General features: G+C 34.8%; 1 protein-coding gene across 2 annotated transcripts; it reads left to right on the forward strand.

Annotated features, from left to right (window-relative positions):
• Positions 1 to 1771: 1771 nt before the first annotated feature.
• LOC108537685 (disintegrin and metalloproteinase domain-containing protein 18-like) lies at positions 1772 to 24065 on the forward strand. 2 transcript variants are annotated; one of them, XM_017885345.1, is made up of 7 exons: positions 1772 to 2059; positions 2652 to 2728; positions 19103 to 19158; positions 21533 to 21611; positions 21975 to 22051; positions 23020 to 23197; positions 23430 to 23868. In XM_017885345.1, exons 1-7 carry the CDS (start codon positions 2005 to 2007, stop codon positions 23445 to 23447), a joined length of 540 nt encoding a protein of 179 aa, XP_017740834.1. In that variant the 5' UTR covers positions 1772 to 2004; the 3' UTR covers positions 23448 to 23868. The 2 variants fall into 2 exon arrangements, with proteins under 2 accessions (XP_017740834.1, XP_017740833.1); XM_017885344.1 differs by having other exon boundaries at positions 23020 to 24065.
• The last annotated feature ends 433 nt before the right edge of the window (positions 24066 to 24498 follow it).

Here is a 24498-nt window from a genome sequence, read left to right on the forward strand (position 1 = left end):
CTTGTCAATAACAATTTTTGAGCTATCTGTTCAGGTGTACCAGTACCTAGCAGATCCAAGTTTTAGTCCTCATGTGTTTTATTTATTTTGTTTTTTATTTTTTGAGATAGAGGTTTGTTCTTGTTGCCCAGGCTGGAGTGCAATGGCACAGTCTTGGCTCACTGCAACCTCTACCTCTGGGATTCAAGCAATTCTCCTGCCTCAGCCTTCCAAGTAGCTGGGATTATAAGTGCCCACCACCACACCAGGGTAATTTTGTATTTTTAGTAGAGACAGTGTTTCACCATGTTGGCCAGGCTGGTCTCGAACTCCTGACCTCAGGTGATCCACCCATCTTGGCCTCCCAAAGTACTGAGATTACAGGCATGAACCACCATGTCCGGCCCTGATCAGTTTTATTTTTGCACACAATTTTGCACACAATTTTTGCACACATATTTTGACACAATTCATCCCTGAAATAGGGGTACTGGAGTAAAAGGCTTGAATGTGATAGATGAATTAGGTTTTGGACATGTGCCATTTAAGATATTTGTCAAAAAGCTAAGGGAGGCAGTTGCATAGTCTTCTACAGTGGTCTCAATTTTTCTCTCTCCCCTCGCCTTGCTGCCCTTCCTGTCTCCAGAGTTTCTTACTCAGAGCTTAGAGTCACTGTTAACAAAACAGTCAGATTGCATTGCAAAAGTTTTCTTTTCCCTTAGAACGCTATATTATAATCTTGTGTAGTAAGCAAGGTACACAATTGAAGTAAAGTGCTTTCTGATTGTCTTTTCAAGAAAAAGTTCCATTTTCTTGAATTCTCTTTATTTGCAAAAATAACACTAAATATTAAAGCTTTCCTTTCTCTTTCCTCCACTGATTACAATATAGTTTTATGAGAAAATACACAGTTGAAGAAAAGTGCTTTTGATGGTCTTGGTAGGATAAACTCCATTTTCTTTTTTGCAAATATATTTCAAATAATTTTGTGTATTTATAGGGTACAGTGTGATATTTTGATCTACGTATACATTATAGAATGCTTCAGTCAAGCTAGTTAACATATCCATCACCTCATCAATTTATCATTTCTTTGTGGTGAGAACATTGAAAATAAATTTTAGCAATTTTGAAATATGCTTATTATATTAACTGTGGTCACCATGTAGTGTAAGAGATCATTAAAACTTATTCTTTCAGTCTGACTCATACTTTGTACCTTTAGATCAACATTTTCCCTTTCTCCATCCCTCATCCCACTTTCCCTAGCCTCTGGTAATCACCTTTCTATAAGACAGACTTTATTAGATTTCATACACAAATGAGATCATACAGTATTTATCTTTCTGTGCCTGGCATATTTCCCTTAGCATAACGTTCTCTGGTTCCATCCCTGTTGTAAATGAATTTCCTTTGTTAAGGCTGTGTACTATTCCATTGTGTATATGTACCACATTTTCTTTATTCACTCATTCCTCATCGACACTTAGGTTGATTCCATGTCTTGGTATTATGAATAATGGTGAAATTGTACCAGCATTAAAAAGTTCAATTTTCTTGATTTTTCCGTATTTGCAAAGATATTTAAGTCAGCAGTAGCATGTAGAAAATTGCTAGTAATAATAGCTAATAATAATAGCTGTTATTTCTCTTTTCCTCTTTCTCTTCCACCTTAGTAAATAAAACCTGCCATAAAACCGTGATATGGAGAAACAAAATTACCAAGAATCTCACTAAAAAGGAAAATCTGGCTTATTTACCCCAGTGTAACTACTGAGGGCTTTAAACAACTTAAACTTCTCTGCAACAAATTTTGCTCAACCTATGCTTCCATCTGGCATTTCCTCTCCCTGCCCTGTGAAAGTGGCCCAGCCCCCAGAGCTTCTCAGGCCTCACCCCCAGGGTCCTGGGGCAGCACAGGGTCCTCCCTGGCCCAGGCGCCCGGTGGCCAAGAGCCTGCCCGCGAGCTCAGCGCTGCTCAACGGTCTCTGTCCTTGGCTGTGCCTCCTGCGCTCTGGTTGAGCCATGTTCCTTCTCCTTGCCTTCCTCTCTGCGCTTGGAAGGCTGCAAGCCCACGTAGGTAAGTCCACCGGAGCCTCCCCTTTCTTCTTCGGCTTTAGAGCGGGCCTGGGCTCTTCCTGGGAGCAGTTTCTTGTTATTCTGGGACCCTCCCCCGCTCCCTTTTGGCATCTCAAGCAGGTGCTTCCGGTGTGTCAGGGACACCTTTCCATGCCAGGCCAGGGGAAGCAAGGTCCTTAGCGGAGGAGCTGTTAGCGCTCTGCATCAGCGCCCATGGTCTCAGTGGCCCACACGCAGTGCGCCTTCCGGGATCTTCCCACTCGGTGAAGGATGGAGGTGGTGGAGTACTAATTGCCTTCAGCGAACGCCTCAGAGTCCTGAGGAAGCAAGCCTCACAGCGATTCTAAAAGGGAGCTAGAGGGGCCTGTAGAACAGCAATGTCTACTTTTTTTTTCTTTTTTTGTACCTTAGCCATTTTCAATGTGCTGTTAATTATGTAGTGAAATTTGTGGACTAGAGAGTGTGAGCACGTGTAAAAACGTTTACTTAAGATTTTAGGCGCCACCATGCAGTCAGGGATAAGAACCCATGCTTGACTGAAACGATTGTGGATGCAAAACAAAGACGAAAACAAACACATTTCCTTACTTCAGGTTCTGAAGGAATATTTCTGCATGTCACAGTTCCACGGAAGATTGTGTCAAATGACAGTGAAGTTTCAGAGAGGAAGGTAAATGATGAGGAATATTTATTCTATATTTAAAGTTTTATGGCAATTTTTATTTACCCTTATATTAAGTCAGATCATACGGAATTGTATTCATTGCCAAATCATATTTTGCCTGTGTTATTTTGTCTCCTGCCATGTTTTGATCCTCTTCTCCCCCATTTCTACTGCTTATTTTCCTGTCTTTTCTCTTCATCTCTTCCTAACACACTACTTGTTCACAATTTCCAAGAAATGTTCAGCAATCAAACTGGTAGGAAAAAGAAACCAATATAAAATATGCATGACCATGGTTTAGCCAACAAATTAACAAATTTTTTATTGTCCACTAAATGATGTAGAAATTGGTCATAAGCAAAATTTAGACATGGAAAATTTGATCCACAAGCATCAGTCTTAATGGCATGTAACCTACAAAGACATTTGTAAAAAGCGAAGAAAAAATAAGAATGTCACATTTGCCCTGTTATGATGCAAAATATTACAATAAGTAAAATTAACTGGAAAAGAAGTTGGAAAATTACTAACCTGCTAGATTAAAAAGTGATTAAACTGAAGGCCTTCAGTCTTGTATATTTGCTTGATTAAAATGCCTGAAATCGACGTAGTTAAAATGTTCTATTTTACAAACTGGAGGTTACAATATAGGGGTTTATATTTCTATGCAGTCAAAAGGTACACAATATATGTCAACTCTGAAAATGTTTCAGGTTGAAAGAGTGATTTTAAAATTATGAGTAAGGAAAAGATTAATTCATTAATTCTATTTTGGCACACAATATTGGGACTTACCATGGCTATGTTTTACTAGTGAACAATTGTAATAAATAAAATATATGTCAAATTGTGTTTAGGAATCACAATAAAATGAATACTTTCCTTTAGAGAGGTTGGAAAGGATTTTCATTTATCAATCTTATTTATCACATTATCCTCCTGAAGTGGAATTATTGATTATATATATTCATTTTAAAAGACAGAGGATTAAAAAATATTAATGGCATCAAATCTGTGTCAGCATGTAGAGTCTAATCTTTAATTTGTAACTCCAATTCCACTACAGTAAGCTGCTTTCTGTTGAAAAGTTACTTGCATAAGTTATTTTCTGCCAACACAATGGCTCATGACTGTAATCCCATCCCAACCCTTTGGGATCCCAAGGTGGGAGGATTGCTTGAGCCCAGGAGTTTGAGGCCAGCTTGGGCAAGTTGGTGAGACCCGATCTCTACAAAAATAACCTAACTGGGTGTGGTAGTGTGTGCCAGTAGTCCGAGGTGTTCTGGAGGCTGAGGCAGGAGTATCCCTTGAGCCCAGGGTTTGGAGGCTGCAGTCAGCTATGATTGTGTCACTGTACTCCAGCCTGGATGACAGAGGGAGACTTCATCTCTTAAAAACAAAAAACAAACAAAAAACCCCAACTATCTATCTATCTATCTATCTATCTATCTATCTATCTATCTTTCTGGTTTTTTTTCCCCTGATTTACTACTATTGCACGTTGTCATTGTATAATCACTGTAAACTTCAAATTTCTTCCTACTTGTCAAGAAGCATATAGCAACTACGCAGGGCTTGATGAAATAGTTTTACTATGAGAGACATGCAGTATTCAGTCCTTGTCTACACTTTTGGTATTATTTATATGGAATTCTTGAAGTTATATTTTATTGTATATGGTATTCTCTTCATGTTTTAAAAACTTTATTGAGTTATAATTGATATAAAAATTGCACATATCTAGTGTAGACATTTTGATGAGTTTGAATATATGCATACACCCATGATATCATGACCACAATCGATGTACTAAACATATCCATCACTTCCAAAAATGTCCTTGCATACTTTAATTTTGTATTTTGTGCTAAGAATGCTGAAGATGAGAAAGATCCTCTTAACATATTTTCAAGTGCACAATGATGTATCGTTAACTATAGGTACTATGTTATACAGCATATCTCTAGAACTTATTCATCTTTCATTACTGGAACTTTGTATTCATTGAGCAACAATTCCCCACTTCTCTCTTTCCCCAGACCCGTGGCAACCACTATTCTATTTTCTGCTTTTATGATTTTGACTATTTTATTTATTTGAGGTGGAGTTTCCCTCTGTTGCCCAGGCTGGAGTGCAGTGGTGTGATCTTGGCTCACTGCAACCTCCACCTCCCAGGCTCAAGCAGTTCTTGTGTTTCAGCCTCCTGAGTAGCTGGGATTACAGGTGCGTGCCACCACACCTGGATACTTTTGTATTTTTTTAGTAGAGATGGGGTTTCACCATGTTGGCCAAGCTGGTCTTGAACTCCTGAACTCAAGTGTTCTGCCAGACTCAGCCTCCCCAAGTGCCGGCATTACAGGCGTTAGCCACCACACCCACCTATTTTAGCTATTTTAGATTCCTCATATAAGTAAGTGGAATCATATAGTGTTTGTCATTCTGTGACCGTCTTAGTGTTCCAATATGTTTATATGCCACATTTTCTTTATGAGTTAATGTCATTGAACTTTTGGGTTGCTTCCAAACCATGAATATTGTGAGTAATGTTGGAATTAACATGGGGCTGCAGATATCTCTTCAAGGTCATGGCTTTAATTTTTTTTTGGATATGTAGCCAGATGTTACATTGCTGGATCACATGGTAGTTCTATTTTTAATTTTTTGTGGAACCTCCATACTGGTTTTCATAATGGCTGCACCATTCTCCATTCCCACCAATAGTGTACAAGAATTCCAACTTCTCCACATCTTTGCCAGTGCTTGTTATCTTTTGCTTTTGTTTGTGGGTATGGGTTTCTTTGTTTTTTTAATAAAACCCATTATAATAGCTGTGAGGTGATATCTCATTGTGGTTTTGATCCTGCATTTTTCTGATGATTAATGATATTGAGTACTGTTCCTTATACCTGATGGTCATTTGTATGTTTTCTTTGGACAGAAGTCTATTCAGGTCCTTTGCCCATTGTTTAATCAGGTTATTTGTTTTGTTTTGCTTTTGGCTGTTGAGTTGTAGAAGGTCCTTTTGACATTTTGGATATTAATTCTTTGTCATATAGATCGTTTGAAAATATATTCTTCTATTCCATAAAACAATGGCTTAAATTTTAGGATATTACAGGAACTATGAAGAAAGTTTCAAACCTTCTGTTTTATCTAAGTATACATATGGAAGCCGTAGTACCCATTGTTGGTTCAACACTGGGAAACAACTCTCCAGTTGGGGAGAGCTGACCTCAGTTAGGATGTGTTTGTTTCCTGCTATCAATGCCTTCTTATCAAAGACCATTGTGAACACACTAGCAATTGAACAAATGAGAATTATTACACATTGCAGTGAGGGAGAATGCACACCGTGGGGAGCCATGGAACATCTCTTTAGGAGGTTGTTAAAGCACTTATAAGACATTGGCGTGTTTTGGGAATTTGGGGGAAGTTTTAGGACTTGTGCCTTCCATCTGGTTTAGATGTGGTCCGGAAGTAGGCATAATACTATGATTGTGTATCTTAGTAAGTCTTATCTAGGGCACAGGAAGACCAGAAGATTCCTAAATCTGTCATTAGTTAAGAAGCAGCAGCCATTCACACTAGCCCAGTAAGGGTATATTCAATCTTTCTTTCTTTCTTTTTTTTTTTTTGACTTGGAAGGGCTTACATTTTGTTGGTGTTCACACACGATTATGAAGTAGTGTTGGTTTTGTCTTGATACATAATTGTCTCACAGTGGTCCTGTGTTACACTGATGTCCTTTTAAAGTGATTATATTCAACAGAAGAATTCCAAGGCTAGCTGATAGTACCAAGCCAACTCTTTAATGTTACTGGCTGCTCTCCCCTTTCTTATTCTTTATGTAATTAATTTATGTTATGCACATTATGTCTTACTCAGACTATAGCCAGAAGCAAGCATTGGAATCATAAATGTCTGCACAAGACAAATATATATATATTTTGTAGTGAATTAAGTTGTCATGGTAAGGTTGAGAAGAACTATCTATGCAGAATATCTATTCCAAATGACTGTTGTTTATAGATATTAATATAAATAGAAAATATAAGAATATATGTAACTGTATATTATGTATAAATTATGTATGATTGTGTATATTATATATATCAAGATGTATGTATATATTCCTTGACATGCATTTTACACACACAAACATGTCAATGATTATGTACACACATGAAGAAATACATAAATATATACACCAACATGTGTGTATGTATGTATATATTTTATTATTAATGTTTTATTAATAGTAAATAGTTTTAATTGCAAATTTTGTAACATATGTTTAAAATTTTACACTTTCATTTTAAGTACTCCTTGAGTCATATTCTATACTTTTTTATTCATTTTCAATATTTTAAAATGAATACTGTCATTCCTTTTTGGCTCAAGTATTTTGGGAAGAGGACATTTTGCCTTTAATTTCCAAAATAAATTTTTCTAGGTTTTCTTTTTTATACTAAAATAACATTTTACATTGATAAATAACACATATATCTCAATGAATTTTCACAAAGTAGACACACCTCCAAAATTAGCACTCGATTCAGAAATAGAACATAAGGAGCAAGTCACAAACTCTCTCCTGATTCCTTCTAGTTATTTTCCTGCTTATTTTGACTTATAAGGTCCTTGCTTATTATTGTTCAAAATTGAAAGTTACAGGCATATCTTGGAGATATTGCAGGTTTGGTTCTGACTTACACTTGGTTCTAGACTAATGTAAGTCACACAAACTTTTTGGTATCCCAGTGCATACCAAAGTTCTGTTTACACTATACTATAGTTTATTAAGTGTGCGATAGTGCTATGGCTAAAGATAACAATGTATAAACCTTAATTTAAAATACTTTATTACTAAAAAATGATAACTATCATCTCAATTTTCAGTGAGTTGTAATCATTTGCTGACAGATGCCCTTGCCTGATGTTGATGGCTGCTGACTGATCAGGGTGGTGGTTGAAGGTTGGGGTGGCTGTGGCAATTTCTTAAAATAAGACAATGATGAAGTTTGCTGCGTCGGTTCTTCCTTTCGTGAAAGATTTCTCTGTAGTATGCAATGATGTTTGATAGCATTTTACCCACAGTAGAACTTATTTTAAAATTGGACTCAATCTTCTCCAATCCTGCCACTGCTTTATCAACTAAGTTTATGTAATATTCTGAACCGTTTTTTTTTTTTTTTTTTTTTTTTGTAATTTTAACAGTATTCACAGCATCTTTACCAGGAGTAGATTCCATCTCAGGAAACCAACTTCTTTGCTCATCCATGAGAAGTAACTCCTCATCCATTCAAGTTTTATTATGAGATTGCAAAAATTCAGTCATATCTTCAGGCTCCACTCCTAATTCTAGTTCCCTTGCCATTTCTACCACATCTGTAGTTATTTTCTCCACTGAAGTCTTGAATCCCTCAAAGTCATTCATGAGGGCTGTAATTAACTTTTTCTGAGTTCCTGTTAGTGTTGATATCTTAACCTCTTCCCTTGAATCGTGAATGGTCTAAATGACATGTAGAATGGTGAATTCTTTCCATACTGTTTTCAATAGACTTTGCCCAGATCCAGTAGAGGAATCACTATTTGTGGCAGCTATATCCTTACAAAATGTATTTCTTAAGTAATAAGACTTTAAAGTCAAAATATCTCCTTGACTAGGCTGCAGAATGGATGCTGTGTTCGCAGGCAGGAAAACAGCATTAATTTCCTTGCACATCTCCATTAGAACTCTTGGGTGACCAGGTACATTGTCAATGAGCAGTAATATTTTGAAAGGAATCTTTTTTTCTGAGCAGTAGGTCTCAACAGTCAACTTCAAATATTTAGTAAACTATGTTATAAATAGTTATATTTTCATCCAGACTTTGTTGTTACATTTCTCATCACAGGCATAGTAGATTTAGTGTAATTCTTAACGGCCCTAGCATTATCAGAATGGTCACTGAGTATTGGCTTCAATTTAAAGTCACTAGCTGTGTAATAAGCATTAACAAGAGTCAGCCTGTCTTTTAAAGCAAGACATTAACTTGGGGTGAATGATAGTTCTGTTTTTACTTTTTTTGATGTTTGACCCAGCAATCTCACTAATGGGTATCTACCCAAAGGAATATAGATCATATAAAAAAGACACTTGCACTTGTGTATATATTGCAGCACTATTCACCATAACAAAGTCATGGAACCAATCTAAATGTCCACCAACAGTTCACTGGATAAAGAAAATGTGGTATATATACACCATGGAATATTATGCAGCCATAAAAAGAAGAAAGTACAGAATCTTTCAATTTACCACTGTGCTTATGGATGCACAGCCTCGCTGACTATCAGGTCTCACATGTTTGTTTCAATTAATGAATCTATATTTACACATCATCACTCAAATTTTCATAGTGTACCTTAGGGTTCTCTCCTAGTGCTGTGTGCCATGTGGGTTTGAACAAATGTGTAATTACAAATGCCCACTAATAGTATCATACAGAATAGGTTCACTGTTCTAAAATTCCTTTGTGCTCTACCTAATCATCCCTCCCCACCAACCAAATCCTTGACATTTACTTATTCTTTTACAGTCTCTATAGTTTTGCCTTTTCCAGAGTGTGTTATAATTGGAATCTTGAAGTATGTAGCCTTTTCAGATGGCTTTTCTTTCCACTTAGTGTGTGTTTAAGATTCCTTTATGTCTTTTATTGGTTTGATAGCTCATTTCTTTCTATCACTGAATAATAATCTATTGTCTGGCTGTACCAAAGTTTATTTAGCCATTTACCTACCAAAGAATGTGTTGGCTGCTTCTAAGATTTGGCAGCTATGAATTAAGCCGCCATAAGTATTTCTACATAGGTACTTGTATGGACATAAGTTTTCAGCTCTTTTCAGTAAATACCAAGGAACACAATTGCTGGATTATATGGTAAGAGTATGTGTAGTATTGTAAGCAACTGCCAGCTTATCCTCCAAAGTTGATCTATTATTTTGCATTTCTACCAACGAGGAATAAGAGTTCCTGCGGCTCCTCATCTTTACTTCAATAGGGGTTGTCAGTGTTTGGGTTTTGACTATTCAAATCAATGTGTAATAGTATTTTATTTTTAATTTGCAATTCCTTAATAATATATAAGGGTTAATTTTTTTAGAGCAGTATTAGGTTCAGAGAAAAGTTGAGAAGAAAGTACAGAATCTTTCAATATACCACTGTCCTTATGGATGCATGGCCTCCCTGACTATCAGGTCTCATGTTTGTTTGACATATGTCTTATTTGCTTGACATATATCTTATTTGATGAGATGTCTGTTTGTTTAGGTTTTTGTTTCTTTTTAAAGTCTGGCTGTTCATTTTATTATTGTTGAGTTTTAGGAGTTGTTTACATATTTTGATCCTTTATCATATAGGCCTTTTGCAAATATTTTCTTTTAATCTGTGGTTTATCTCTTCATACACTTGACAATGTCTTTCACAGAGAAGAAATTTTTAGTTTTAATTAAATCCAGTTTATCAATTATTTATTCACGGATCATGCCTCTGGGGTTGTACTAAAAAGTCACTGCCATAGCTAAGGTCACTTAGATTTACTCCTATGTTCTTTGCTTCAAGTAGTTTTATAGTTATGTATTTTACATTTTGGTCTGTTATTAATTTTAAGTCAATTTTGGTCAACTATTATGTTCTGTGTCTAGATTTATTTATTTTTTTTATGTTTGAATATCCAGTTGTCCCAACACCATTCGTTGAAAAGACTATCTTTATTTCATTGTATTTCCTATGCCATTTTGTCAAAGGTAGTTTATTTATATAGATCAATTTCTGTGCTCTTTGTTCTGTTCCGTTATTCTATTTGTTTATCCTTTAGCCAATACCACATTCTCCTAATTACTGTAGCTTTATAGTTCAGTCTTGACATCAGGTAGTGTCAGTCCTCCAACTTTGTATTTCTCTTTTAGTATTGTGTTGTGTTGCCTGTTCTTGGTCTTTTGCCTCTCCATATAAACCGTAGAATTTGTTTGTCGATATTTGCAAAATAACTAAATGGGATTGTGATGGGAGCTATCTTGAATCTATCTTGAATCTATTAATCAAGTTGGAAATAACTGATGTCTTAATGATATTTAGTGTTGCTATCCATAACATGGAATATTTCACTTAGTTCTTAATTTTTTTTCTATCAGTTTTGTTGTTTTTCTCACATAGATCTTGTATATATTTTGCTAGATTTGTATCTTAAGTATTTTGAGTTATGGATGCTAATGTAAATGTCATTGTTTTTACTTCATATTCCCTTCCTTCATGGCTGGTATGTAGGAAAGCAATTGACTTTTGTATGTTTACCTTCTATCCTGTGACCTTGCTATAATTGTATTTTAGTTCCAGAAGGGTTAGTCATCAATTCTCTCAGAATTTCTACATAGACAATCTTTTTGTCTATGAACAAAGACAGTTTCATTTCTTTTTTTCCCAATCGACTATACCTTTTCTTATTGCATTGGCTGGGACTGGTAGTGTGATGTTGAAAGGAGTGGCTATCTGTGCCTTGTTCCTGATCGTAGCATAAAAGGTCTAGTTTTCAAAACCTATGTATGATGTTAGCCTTAGATTTTTTAAAATAGATATTCATTATCAAGGGGAGAATGTGGCCTGCTATTCTTAGTTTGCTGAAAAGTTTTATCATCATCATTATTATTACTCAAAGTGGGTGTTGGCCAGGCACAGTGACTCACGCTTATAATCCTAGCACTTTGGGAGGCCGAGGCAGGTGAATCACCTGAGGTTAGGAGTTCGAGACCAGCTTGGCCCACATGGCAAAACCTGGTCTCTACTAAATATATGAAAATTAGCGGGATGTGGTGGCACATGCCCGTGATCCCAGCTACTCGGGAGTCTGAGGAAGGAGAATCACTTGAACCTAAGCTGAGATCACACCACTGCACTCCAGCCTGGGCAGCAGAGCAAGACTCCATCTCAAAAAAAGAAAAAAAAAAAAAGAATAAGAAATGGGTGTTGGATTTTTTTCGTTTTTCTTTTCTTTTTTTCTTTTTGAGACAGAGTCTTGCTCTCTCACCCAGGCTGGAGTGCCGTGGCGTGATCCTAGCTCACTGCAACTGCCGCCTCCTGGGTTCAAGCGATTCTCCTGCCTCAGCCTCCTGAGTAGCTGGGATTACAGGCACTCACCACCACGCCTGGCTAATTTTGTATTTTTAGTAGAGACGGGGTTTCGCCATGTTGGCCAGGCTGGTCTCAAACTCCTGACCTCTGGTGATCCACCCACCTCGGCCTCCCAAAGTTCTAGAATTATGTGCGTGAGCCACTGAGCCGGGCTGGATTTTTTCAAATGCCTTTTCCACATCTATTGAAATGATCTTGTGATTCTTTTCCTTTAGACAATGTGATGATTGCATCAACTGATTTTCAAGTGTTGAGTTACCTTTGCACACCTAGGATAAACTTCACTTGGTTGTAATGTATAAAAAATAAAATAATTTGTATAAAATATGTAAATAGTTTGTATAAAGTAATGTATCAAAATAATTATTTTTATACATTGTTGAATAAGATTTGCTAATATTTTGTTGAGGATTTTTCATCTGGCTTTATAGAAAAGAAGTATTCCCTGTGCTTCTATCTCTTGAAAGAGATTGTAGAAAATTAATATAAATTGTTTCTTAAATGTTTAGTAGAATTTACCAGTGAATCCATCTAGGCCCGGTGCTTCCTGTTGTAGGAGGTTAATTATCGATTCAATGTCTTTAATAGATGCATTTCAATGGCTTTATATATGTATATACACACACATCCATTTATTTATGTCTTTGTTAATTTCACTAATCATTTTCTGAAGGTTTTAGATGCAGATATTACTCATATATTTTATAACTTTTAAAAAATATTTCATGTTTTGATGCTTGTGTAAATTCCATTTTTGTTGCATATTCCTGTTATCCATTGTTGTTATGTAGAACTAAATTACATTTTAAATATTGAGCTTCCATCTTCATATTACTAAATTCACCCATTAATTCTAGTAGCTTTTTTCATATATTACTGAGAATTTTTTCTGTGTATTATCATGTATTTTGAAGATTTAAAAATTTGTTTTTTTTTTCTTAATTCTGCCTACTAGTTATTCCTTTTCCTTGTAGTACTGCACTGACTAGAACCTCCAGTACAATACTCAATAAAAAGTGTGAAATAAATTGTCAATAAATATTTATTTCTTGAGATTTCAGAGAGGATGCATTCAATTATTCACCGTTAAGTCTGACGTTATCTGTAGATTTTGTTCAATGCCTTTTAACAATTTAAGAAAGTTTTCATCTGTTCTTGGTTATTTCTTGCTAATACAAATATTTAAATTTGTAAATTTTTAAAAGCACTGTTAAAGAAAGGTCTGTAAAGTTTCTTTTAATCACAGTTTTTATTTTTCTGCAGGCCACAAAGTTTTATAGGTTATGACTTTATCATTATTTGTTTAAAATTATTTCTAAATTCTCAAAATTGCTTCTTTGACTTAGGGAATATTTAGAAGTGAGTTATTTAGTATCTAAAAACTTGAGAAATTGTCTAGATATTTCTCATACTGATTTATATTTTAATTTTATCAGATCCAAATAAATAACTTGCTTTCAGTGACTTAAATATTTTTAGAGTATTGAGGCTTGGGCTAAAATAAGGTATATCTTAATCATTGTTCTTTGTGGATTTCAAAAATGTGTTTATTTCATCTTGGTGGATTGCGTGGTCTATAAATGTAAATTATTTCAAGTTGATGGATAGTGTTTAATCTTCTGTGTCCTTGCTAATTTTCTGTCACTAATGCTATTTCTGTGGATAACTGCTCTCAGTTTGAGAAACAGTTTTTGACTTGCTAATGAGCCTTAATAAGACTGAATGCTTAATCAGGGCACCAGGTTACCCTGGTAGCGAATGCACAACAGGATTTCACCATCAGATGGAAGGTGTATAAACATGACTGGAAGGCTTTTGAATGTGCCTGAAGGCAGTATTAAGTTACATGATGAAGTGGCCCAAATGCCTACAGTCTCAATTCCTATTTGTATTAGTCTGTTCTCACACTGCTATAAAGAAATCACTGAGACTGGGTAAGTTTTAAAGAAAAGAGGTTTAATTGGCTCACAGTTGGGCAGGTTGTACAGGAAGTATGGCTAGGGAGGCCTCAGGAAACATTCAATCATGGTGGAAGGGAAAGGGGAAGTAGGCATGCTTTACATGGCAGGAGCAGGAGGAAGAGAGAGGAGGAGGAGATGCTGCTCACTTTTAAACAACCAAATCTCATGATAATTATCACAAGAACAGCACTGAAAGGGAAATCTGCCTTTCTGATCTAATCACCTCCCACCAGGCCCCACCTCCAACATCAGAGATTACAATTTGATACGAGATTTGAGTGGGGACACAGATCCAAACCGCATCACTGCTGCACTATCTTCTGTCTTCCAGCCCAAATGTGGCAGGGGCCAGGTGGTGGCACTTTGCTCTCAGTAAAGCGTTTAAATCTCCATTTATAGTTAATTGTTTCCTCCACATTTCAGTTTTTCATGCATTTTACAGCTTTATGCACATTTGGATTTATATTGCCTTCTTGATGAATTGACACTTTTATCATTATGAAATGTTTCTGCTTATTCCTAATATTATTTATTATTATCATGAAGTTTGCCTTCTTAGTGTTTAATGTACACATTTAATTTATTTATGATTAGCATTTGGATGATATATTTCTCTTTGTTCTCTTAATCAACCCATGTCTCTGTAGGCATATAATTGGGTCTTGGTTTTTTATCCAATCTCACATTATCTGTCTTTTAGAAAAATGTATTGTACAATAGCATACATAAGATAAAATTTACCACCGTAACTTTTTTTTAAGTATACAATTCAATGCTGTTAATTAAATTCACACTGTTATGCAACAAATCTCTAGAATTGTTTTATATTGGAAAACTGAATCTGTATACCCGTTAAATACTAATTTCTTTGATGGCCTTCCCCAGCCCTTTCCAACCATCTTTCCACTTTTTGTTTCCATGCTTTTGACTACATTAGATATTTTATATGAGTGCAGACATACATGATGTATTTCATGTCTGGCTTATTTCAGTTAGCATAGTGTCCTCAAGATTCAACCTTGTTTTAGCATGTAATAGCATTTCCTTCTTTTTTAATGCTGCATAATATTCTATTGCATATTCCACATTTTATTCATCTATTCACCTAGATGGGCATTTGGGTTGCTTCCACCTCTTGGCTATTGTTAATTATGACACAAAGAATATTGGTGTGCAGATAACCTCTTCAAGATTCTGCTCTGAATTGCTTTGGATGCATACCCAACAGTGGGGTTTTTAAATCATATAATAATTCTATATTTTATATGATTCTATTTTTATGTGATTTTTTGAATGAACTTCTCTACTATTTTTTGTAATGGCTGCATCATTTTAAATTTCCACCAACCCCACGTACACACCAACATTTGCTGTTTCTTGTTCTTTTGATAGAAGCCATTCTATAGTGTTTGAGGTTTTGATTTGCATTACTCTTATGATTCTACAGGTGACCATGTCTCATGTAATAGACTGGAAGTCACAGTTCCACCTTTACTGGAACTGCCCTGAATCCAGATGAGAACTTTGGGGTCATTTCAGCCATACTCTTTTGTGCCTTCTTGACCTTCAATCTCTTGCAAAATCCTTCTTCTGTTCTAAGATTTTTAAAATATACCTGTTATTTTCCATCTGTATATCTTCTTTGGTAAGATTCGAAAATTTTGTTCATTTTAAATTGGGTTGTTTCTTATTTTGAGTTTCAAAAGCTTTTATATACTCTAGTTAAGTATTTTATAAGATGTGTGATTGGCAAATATTTTTCCCTGTCTATAGCTTTTTTTTTCAGTCTTTTAACAATGTCTTTCTTTGAGCTAATTTTTTTCACTTAAATGAAGTCCAACTTATTATTTTTCTCTTGTATGGATTATGCTTTTGCTCTCATATCTAAAAACTCATCACCAACACCAGGAATACAGAGGTTTTTCTCCTGTGTTTCATTGTAGATATTTTGTGGTTTTATGTATTACCTTTAAGTCTATGATTTCTTTCCACAGTTGTGCAAGGTGTGATGTCTGTATTGAGATTCATCTTTTGCCTATGGACAAATTGTTCTATCACCATCAATTGAAATGACGACCATTTCTTATGAAATGACGACCCTTTCTCCATTGAATTGCCTTTGAAGCTTTTTCAAAAATCAGTTGAAGGTCTATTTCTGGGCTTTTTTTTCTGTTCCATTTGTCTGTATGTCCATTTTGTTTTGCCAATATCATTCTGTCTTCTTTATGGTAGCTTTAGAGGGAAATGTTGAAATTAGATAAGGCAATTTCTCCATCTTGGTTCTTTCTTCTCAAAATTTTGATGGGTATTTTATGTGCTTCACCACAGACATACATTATTTTATTGTGCTTTACTTCATTGCAATTCACACCTGTGCCAAGCAAGTTACCTGTGCCACTTGTACAACAGCAAGTGCTCGTTTTGTCTCTGCGTTTGCATTTTTTAGCAATAAAGCATTTTTTAAAGTAAGGTTGAATATTTTTAGACATAATTTGCTTTACATATTCAATGAACTATAATATAGTGTAAATGTAACTTTTATATGCACTGAGAAACCAAAAAATATGTATCACTTGCTTCATTGAAATATTTGCTTTATTGCAATGGTTTGGAAATAAGCCTGCAGCATCTCTGAGCTCTGTGTTTTAAAATCTTTATATGACCCTTGATGAGCACATTAAATGATAATACTTATGTGTTCAATTTTGAAGTAGTAGTTTTAACTATTAATATTTCTTTCACTTTGTTATCTTTATTTTTGCCTTCTTAAATTCTTACTAGTTGATATTGGAAGTCCTGGAAATAGCTTCTCTGTTTCTTATTTATTCTTTCAGATCTTCCACTTTTAAAATGCTTTTGTGTTTAATTCACAGAAACTTTCTTAGCTTTGATGTTCAACCTCACTAATTAATCCTTCAGATATAGCCAGACTCTTATTCAGGATAATGATTTACTTAAGAATCAACAGTTACATGATCATTTATATGATCTATAATTGATTCATTTTTTACAATTTTCTGTCTTTTCTTCACTAAGAACTCTCTGCTCTTCACCACGTGCTAACATTGTCACACAGTGGTAAAGCACATTGCTTCTCTCCCGGACTCCTACACTCATTCAGTGTGTCGTCTTTGGAGAGTTACTCAATCTCTTTTTCTTGAAATGAAAAATAACTTTTCTGAGGATAAAAATGTTACAAAAAACATACAAAATGCTTTGGACAATGCTAGGCATTTGATAAGCCCTCATTAAGCATTAGAAAATTATAGAATTAGTTTCTTATTATATTCAATCCCTACTCCTTGTAATACCTATTTTTATTTTTCTAAAGATATTAAATATACTTATATTAAGGTCCTGTTTTATTCACACATGATGCGTTTTGTATATGTGTTCTCTCCAAATCTCATGTTGAAACGTGGTCCTCAGTGTTGGAGGTGAGGTGCAGTGGGAGGTGTTTGGGTCATAGGGGTGGATCCCTCATGGCTTGGTGCTGTCCTTGCAATGGTGAGTGAGTTCTTCTGGGATCTGGTCATGTAAAAGTGTGTGGCACTTCCCCCCGACCCCCACTCTCCTTCTTGCTTTTGCTTTCGCCATGTGTAAGTTCCTGCTTCACCTTCTGCCATGAGTTTAAAAAAAACTCCCTAGGCCTAGCCAGAAGCCAAGCAGATGCTGGTCTCATGCTTGCAGAGCCTGCAGAACGATGGGCCAACTAAACCTCTTTTGTAAATAAATTACCCAGTCTCAGGTAGTTCTTTATAGGAACACGAGAACAGCCTAATACAACACACTTCATGGTTTTCTCAGGAGTAATTTGAGAAATCACTCCTTTTGTTTGTTGAATTCGTTATTGTCCCTTCTTGGTGTAGATACCTCGGAAGTTAGATTTTTATTGTGACTTGCCATGGAGTGGAGATTGTGTCAGACCTTTTGTTACCTCTGTTTTGCATTCAATCTGGGAGAATGCATTGAATTTACCGTAGTAGCTTACGTTAGTTTTAGGGGAATAATGGATGAGATTTGCCTCCAGTCTGGGTGATGAGCAGATAGTCTTCTGAGCCTGTGTGCTCTGTTTTCTTTCTGCCATTTCCAGTCATAGGCAGTATTGCCCTGTTTCTCTCTACCCAGTTCACAGACTGTTCCAGCTTAAAATCAGAGATCTCTCTTGACATTGGTTTGCCGTGGGACAGAAATGGTGGGTTTAGTAGGATAGACCTCTGCCTGCATCTGTAGACATAGGCCAGTTACGGTCCCTGTAGAATTTCATGGCATCACCTGCTGTTTCTGGATGCCATGACAATAGGATCATGAGCATTGCTAGTACCCAATTTGTGATAGTTTAGAACTCTTATCCCTGGAGGTGTGGCCTTCCTCACTGGCTTCTTGTCTGCTTTCAGTCTCTTAGCTCTTTTTCCTCAGTTTTACATGTTGAGAGAGAAATGCTAAATGTTTCTGAATAGGTATGACTGCATATACGTATGTATAAAAAATTTATTAGTGGTTCATTATATTTTGTGTGACATGTAAGCCTACAGTCATGTCTAATTTATCTTGACTAAAAATGCATGCTTTTTTCTAAATAGAAGCAATTAATATAGTGTTAATAATGCTAGAGTTTTTTATATATATATATATGTATATACTAAAATGTACTCTTCATTTTTATTTTATTTCATTTTATTTTTATTTCCATAGGTTTTTGGGGAGCAGGTGGTATTTGGTTACATGAGTAAGTTCTTTAGTGGTGATTTGTGAGATTTTGATGCACCCATCACCCAAGCAGCATACACTGAACCCAATTAATAGCCTTTTGTCCTTCACTTCCTTCCTACCCTTTTCCCCTGAGTCCCCAAATTCCATTGTGTCATTCTTACGCCTTTGCATCCATAGCTTAGCTCCCACTTATGAGTGAGAACATACGATGTTTGGTTTTCCATTCCGAAACTCAGCCAGGTCACTGCAAATACCATTCATTCCTTTCTTTTTATGGCTGAGTAGTATTCCATCATGTATATATACCACAATTTCCCTTCACTTTTATTTTAAAAAGTCACCCCTGCACATTAAATTGCTCACATTGTTCCTGAATTTATTAAGATGCTAAATTCTTACTATTTAGAATAATAAATTCTAAAGACGATGTTCATTTTAATAGATAGAGTGACTCATTTTATTAACTTGGGCGAATATTGTTTTATTTTATATATTTCTGATTTCCTTCATAATCTTTACTGATGTGTTTTATTTTAGATGATTTACATCATTACAATTGATGGACAACCTTATACTCTACATCTCAGAAAACAGTAAGATGTGATTTTTTTTTCATTAAGGAAAAGGGAAAACCTGTAAGTTTAGATTTTACAGCCTTAAAGTTTTTGTGCAGTATTTAAATTCAGGAATGCTGTATAAAGTAGACTTGTTTTATCAGTTGACTTCCCAATTTAGGATTCATTAGGTCTTGAATATCAGATCTGTAGAGCTCTTTCATTTTAATTTTTGCTTGGTATTCTCAAATTATGAAATAAATTACATACTTGTAAAATCTCTGATTGCATGTAAGCCATTGAACCCAAGAACTGCAAGTTATATATTAAGTATATCTGGTGTGAAGTCAAATATAGTTACACGTCAAGTGATTATTGGTGGGAAATTCAACTAGTAACACAGTTTTTATGATGTGCTAATTACATGTGTGTCGATTTTTAACAAGTTTATACAGCTACTTTACATGTAAAATTCTCTAAAGTATAAAATTCAATAATTTTATGACTTTATGCACTATTGCCACCATCAAATATAAATCAGTTTTAGAACATTCTTTCCCCACATAAGAGCCCTCATGTTTTTTCAGTTAGTCTTTGTTCTCAGTCACAACTCTAGGCAACAATCTACTGTTTGTATCTTGATTTATATTTTCTGAAAATTTTATAAAGATAAGTTAAGTAGCCTCTTTTCTGTCTGCATCTTCAAACATATATATTTATAGCAACTGTCCCTTGTCTGCCTGCTTCCTTGTAATTGAACAAGGCTAGACCAAATTATTCTAACTTAATTCATGACTACCCTACTTAATTCACATTTACTTTTCTTCCTGTACAGCTGCACAAAAGTGTTTTCTGATAGAATCATCAGTGGTCCTCATGTTTTTGAATGCCCTGTTTGTGTTTTAGTTTTAATTTTTCTTAACCAGTTGGCAGCATTGATCATAGTTGACTGGTGTCTCCTCCATAAAATACTGTCTCCATTTGACTTCCAGAATACCACAGACTCCTGGTCCTGATTTTACCCATTGTGGGTACTTCAGTGCTCTCTCTTTCTCTCTGTCCCTCCTTTCTCTATCTTTTTTTTTTTTTAAATTCTTTCTCATCTCTCAAATCTTAAAGTACTCCATGGTACTGTTTCTGCATTCTGTTTTTTTATTTTTCTCTAGCTATATTCAATCACCTGGTTGTCTAATTCTTGTGACTTTAAATGCCATCTACATGTTGGTTGCTCCCAAATTAACATCTCTACCTTATTCCTCTTCAATAAACACCATATTCACTTACCTGAGTACTTAGTTGATAACCAAGTATTTACTAGAATCCTCATAGGTAACATGTCTAAATGGAATTCTGACTTTCTTCTCAAATTTGTCTTTCCCACAGTCATGTCAGGAATTGGCAAATATACCAGTTTTCAGGGAAAAAAAACATTTAAAAGTTGGAATCATACTTGACATCTTTCTGTCATTTTCCCCTATTTCCAGTGGATTATAAACCTATATATTCAAAATATATCTATATCTATATCTAAGCCCTACAAAATATATCCAGAATTAGACCTCCCCCATTGATGCTATCTTAGTTCAAAGCACTATCATGTCTTACATCTAAATGGTTTCCCTGCTTCTTCTGCTTATTTGTACTGCAGATTCTTGTCAACACAGCACTGATTTTATTAAAACATTGGTCTGATGCTGTCTTTATCTGCTGAAACCCTCCAATGCTTCTCACCTCTGTTACACCATCTCTTACTATAGTCTCTCTTCATCACTCCACACTCCAGTCATATTGCCCCCTAGTTGTTCCTTGTTTGTACGAAGCATATTTCTGCTTGAGGGTCATTGCGTTTTCTATTAATTCTGTCTAGAATAACACTTCTGTGAAAATCCATGTGGTTTATTCCTCAGGTATTTAATCATCTATTCAGAGAGATTTTCCATGCCATCTTATCTACATTTTGTAACCACCCTCCCCAGGCCTTATCTATTATCATCTAATTACTAATACTATGTGCCCCTGGCTGTCACAAAGACTAAGGCTTTTTGTCTCTTGTATATTGCTGAATCCCAGCACCTACCTGAGGGTCTGTCAGATAGTGAACACTCAGTACAGTTGTTGAACGTCATCATACACATCCATATGCACATATATCTGATGCAGAGGAGTCCCAGACTCTGTCCCAGTTCTGAGGAAGTCTAAACTCCTTGATTCACCACTTCTATGAATTTCAAGTGTTATACCTCATACCTCACTAGAGTCACTCTAATTAAATCATGCAATTATATAAGCTAATTAAATCATGCAATTATATAAACCTAATTAAATCATGTTATATAAAATGTAATATTTGTTTTTAACATTTATATTAAAATTATGACTCAAACTTTTTTATTATTTCTTGCTTTTTTTTTAGATCATTCTTACCTCAGAACTTTTTGGTTTATACATATAACGAAGCTGGATCTTTGCATTCTGAGTCTCCATATTTTATGGTAAAGTAAGATACCTTATGTTTTTTGTTAAAGTGGATATATTATTACCATTGGATTGTGTTTCATGTTGACAGTTTAATACAAATGTTTTATCCTTACTGACGTGTTACTGACTTTTGTACATAGAAATGGCATGTGATAGAGATGAAACCCAGGTACAAGAGAATATTCACAGAGGCCTAGGTGGTGCAAAGTAAAGAGAGTTGTCACAAATCTTTTTTTTTCTGAAAATATGCATTAATAATTCTACATGATTCATGATCATATTAAATCTTTTAATATTTTGAATCTTCTGACATGTTTGACAATACATTTTTTATTCACAACAAATTTATATACTTGCCTTTCTATACTGTTTTTCAGATGCATTGCCATTACCAAGGATATGCTGCCGAATTTCCAAATTCATTTGTGTCACTCAGTATATGTTCTGGTCTCAGGTAATAGCACCTTATAAGAAATCTATAGATGGAGAATTTAAGATATACTTTAAAACAAAGTTTAGTGACTAGCAGACGCAAATCATGAAAGTTTAAGGGAAATCAAAATGGAAAGTTTTCTTTATAACAGCTTTTTTCTATTTATATTAATGTTAATACTTAGACCTAAGGGCCTACTCCCATGAAATCAGTCAAGGGATATCATGGAAAATGGAATAGTTTCATGAAAAAAAACTTTAAAATATCTCCTTAAGTGTGATTGTTGTATTCTGCATCTGTTTTCTCAAATAGTTATGGAAAATGGCATTAATTAGTTATATAAATATAATAGGAAAATATAGTATGTTCTCATCTTAGTACCAGATATAAAACAACTAATTAAGAAGATCCCTCAGGAATAAAGGATAGGGAAAAGTGATTTTTGTTACTGATTCTGGGAGACTCACTTATGATACGTTCATCAGGAAAAGAAGGATCCAGAGCAGAGAAAACATGTTCTCTCTAACTTTCCTTTGGTTTCAATTGCCTGATTTCCAGAATTTGTTCACATCAACTCAGAAACTTGGCATTCTCTGAATGTGTTTTTTATGGATAATAACCTATTTAGATATATAATCTACATACATGCTGTTCCTTATCAAACCTTTGTAAGAACAGGAACATTATTCCTGGGATTCTCAACAAATATGTTTTTTTTGTGGCAAATTTGGCCTTAATTAATATGATTGCCTTACAAAAATATTCTTCATTGCATTTAGATCTTTAAAATGTAAGCAAAAGGAAGCCAAATATGGTGGCTCTTACTAATGATAAACTGCCCCCCCCCAAAAAAATGGAAAAAGAAAATGGGCTTAAAATGTGTTCTTTAGTATAGTTATTTTACTTCTTAGGCCATTTCAGATCATCATTTTGATGGGATCATTTGTGGGATTTTTATAACTGTTTTCTTATGCTTTCTAAATTTTCAGGGGATTTCTCCAGTTTGAAAATGTCAGTTATGGAATTGAACCATTAGAATCTTCAGCAAGATTTGAGCATATAATTTATCAAATGAAAAATAATGATCCAAATGTATCAATTTTAGCAGAAAATTACAGTCATATTTGGCAGAAAGACCAGTCCTACAAAGTTCCTTTAAACTCACAGGTGACTGTCATCATTCTGATGTTATGACATACTAGAAAATTGCCTGTGTAGTCTTCTTTTAAATCATGAAAGGAATTTAGTTAGCTACTGAGTAGGAATATTAAATTTTATATAGTTTTCTACCTTTAAATAAAACATTGAAAATTCATCTAAAATACTTGGAAACTTACATATTTCAAGCTTAATATTTTATGATGTATTACGTAACACTAATTTTTATATTTTTTTCAAGCCAAATGGATACTATTGAAAACGTTTAGAAATGCAGAAAGAACAGTCACTGTTATTCCAGTACCTTGGTAAAATTACTTTTAATATTTTGATACCTATCTTACATACTATCTGAACATATCTTTCTGAAATACACAGCCATTTGCATGTTGCTCAATGCTTTTAATTTGCTGCTAGACTAGGTATAGAATTCTTGCTTGACAGTTTCTTTCTTTCAGCACTTCGAATATTTCAATCCATCACCATGTGGCCTCTGTTTTTTTCTGATAAAAATATTCTATTATTCTTATTGAAAATTCCTTGGACAAAATGAGTTGCTTCTCTTTTGTTTCTTTCGAGATTCTTTCTTTGCCTCTGTCTTATGGCAGTGTGCTTATCATGTGTCTATGAATGGATCTCTTTGTGTTTACCATACTTGGAGCTCAAAGCACTTCTTGGGTCTGTACTAGATGTGTTTTGAAATTAAATTAGCTTGTGTGAATCCTGAAAAAAAAAAAATTCCGTGAAGCTGTGAAACCAACTATCTGTATGGTTCCTAGAGACTTGACACTTTTTTGCTACTTTAAAATTTGTCTCGATTTTGTATTTCATTACTGCCAAAAGTATTTACTGAGATAAATAAAAAGGCATTCTTCTCAGGTTTCTGGTTTCAGGTGAGATATGAAAAGCTGGAAACAGCATTGCTTCCACATATACAGCAGAGTAAAATTTAGACCAACTGCACATTAATGATTTTTATGGAATACATCAAAAACCTGAGATTGCAGATTAAACCATTAACAAATATGTGGAGAAAAAAAGTGCCTATAGGTTGTGATGGGAACCAAATGTATAAAAAACAGAGTTTTTCTTTTTCCTTTTTTTTGTCACCACAATTAATTTGGTATCAGTACAAAATAACCTGCTACAACTATAAGATGTTCTTTGTAAGCCTCATGATAACCATGAAGCAACATTTTTAACAGACCCACTAAAAGTGGAAAGCAAGAAATCAAAACATACTTGATAGAGAAAAAATCACTTAACCACAAAGGAAGATAGCAAGAAATGAAAAAAAAAAAAAAAAAAAA

Source organism: Rhinopithecus bieti, unplaced genomic scaffold, assembly GCF_001698545.2.
Source record: "Rhinopithecus bieti isolate Rb0 unplaced genomic scaffold, ASM169854v2 scaffold_13689, whole genome shotgun sequence".
Lineage (NCBI taxonomy): Eukaryota > Metazoa > Chordata > Mammalia > Primates > Cercopithecidae > Rhinopithecus > Rhinopithecus bieti.

Excerpts from the sequence above, each read along its gene's own strand:
- LOC108537685 (XM_017885344.1), top strand. The coding sequence starts at position 2,005 with ATGTTCCTTCTCCTTGCCTTCCTCTCTGCGCTTGGAAGGCTGCAAGCC. Across the intron at positions 19,159-21,532 it reads ACTCTACATCTCAGAAAACA|ATCATTCTTACCTCAGAACT; the intron begins GTAAGATGTGAT and ends CTTTTTTTTTAG. Across the intron at positions 22,052-23,019 it reads AGTATATGTTCTGGTCTCAG|GGGATTTCTCCAGTTTGAAA; the intron begins GTAATAGCACCT and ends CTAAATTTTCAG.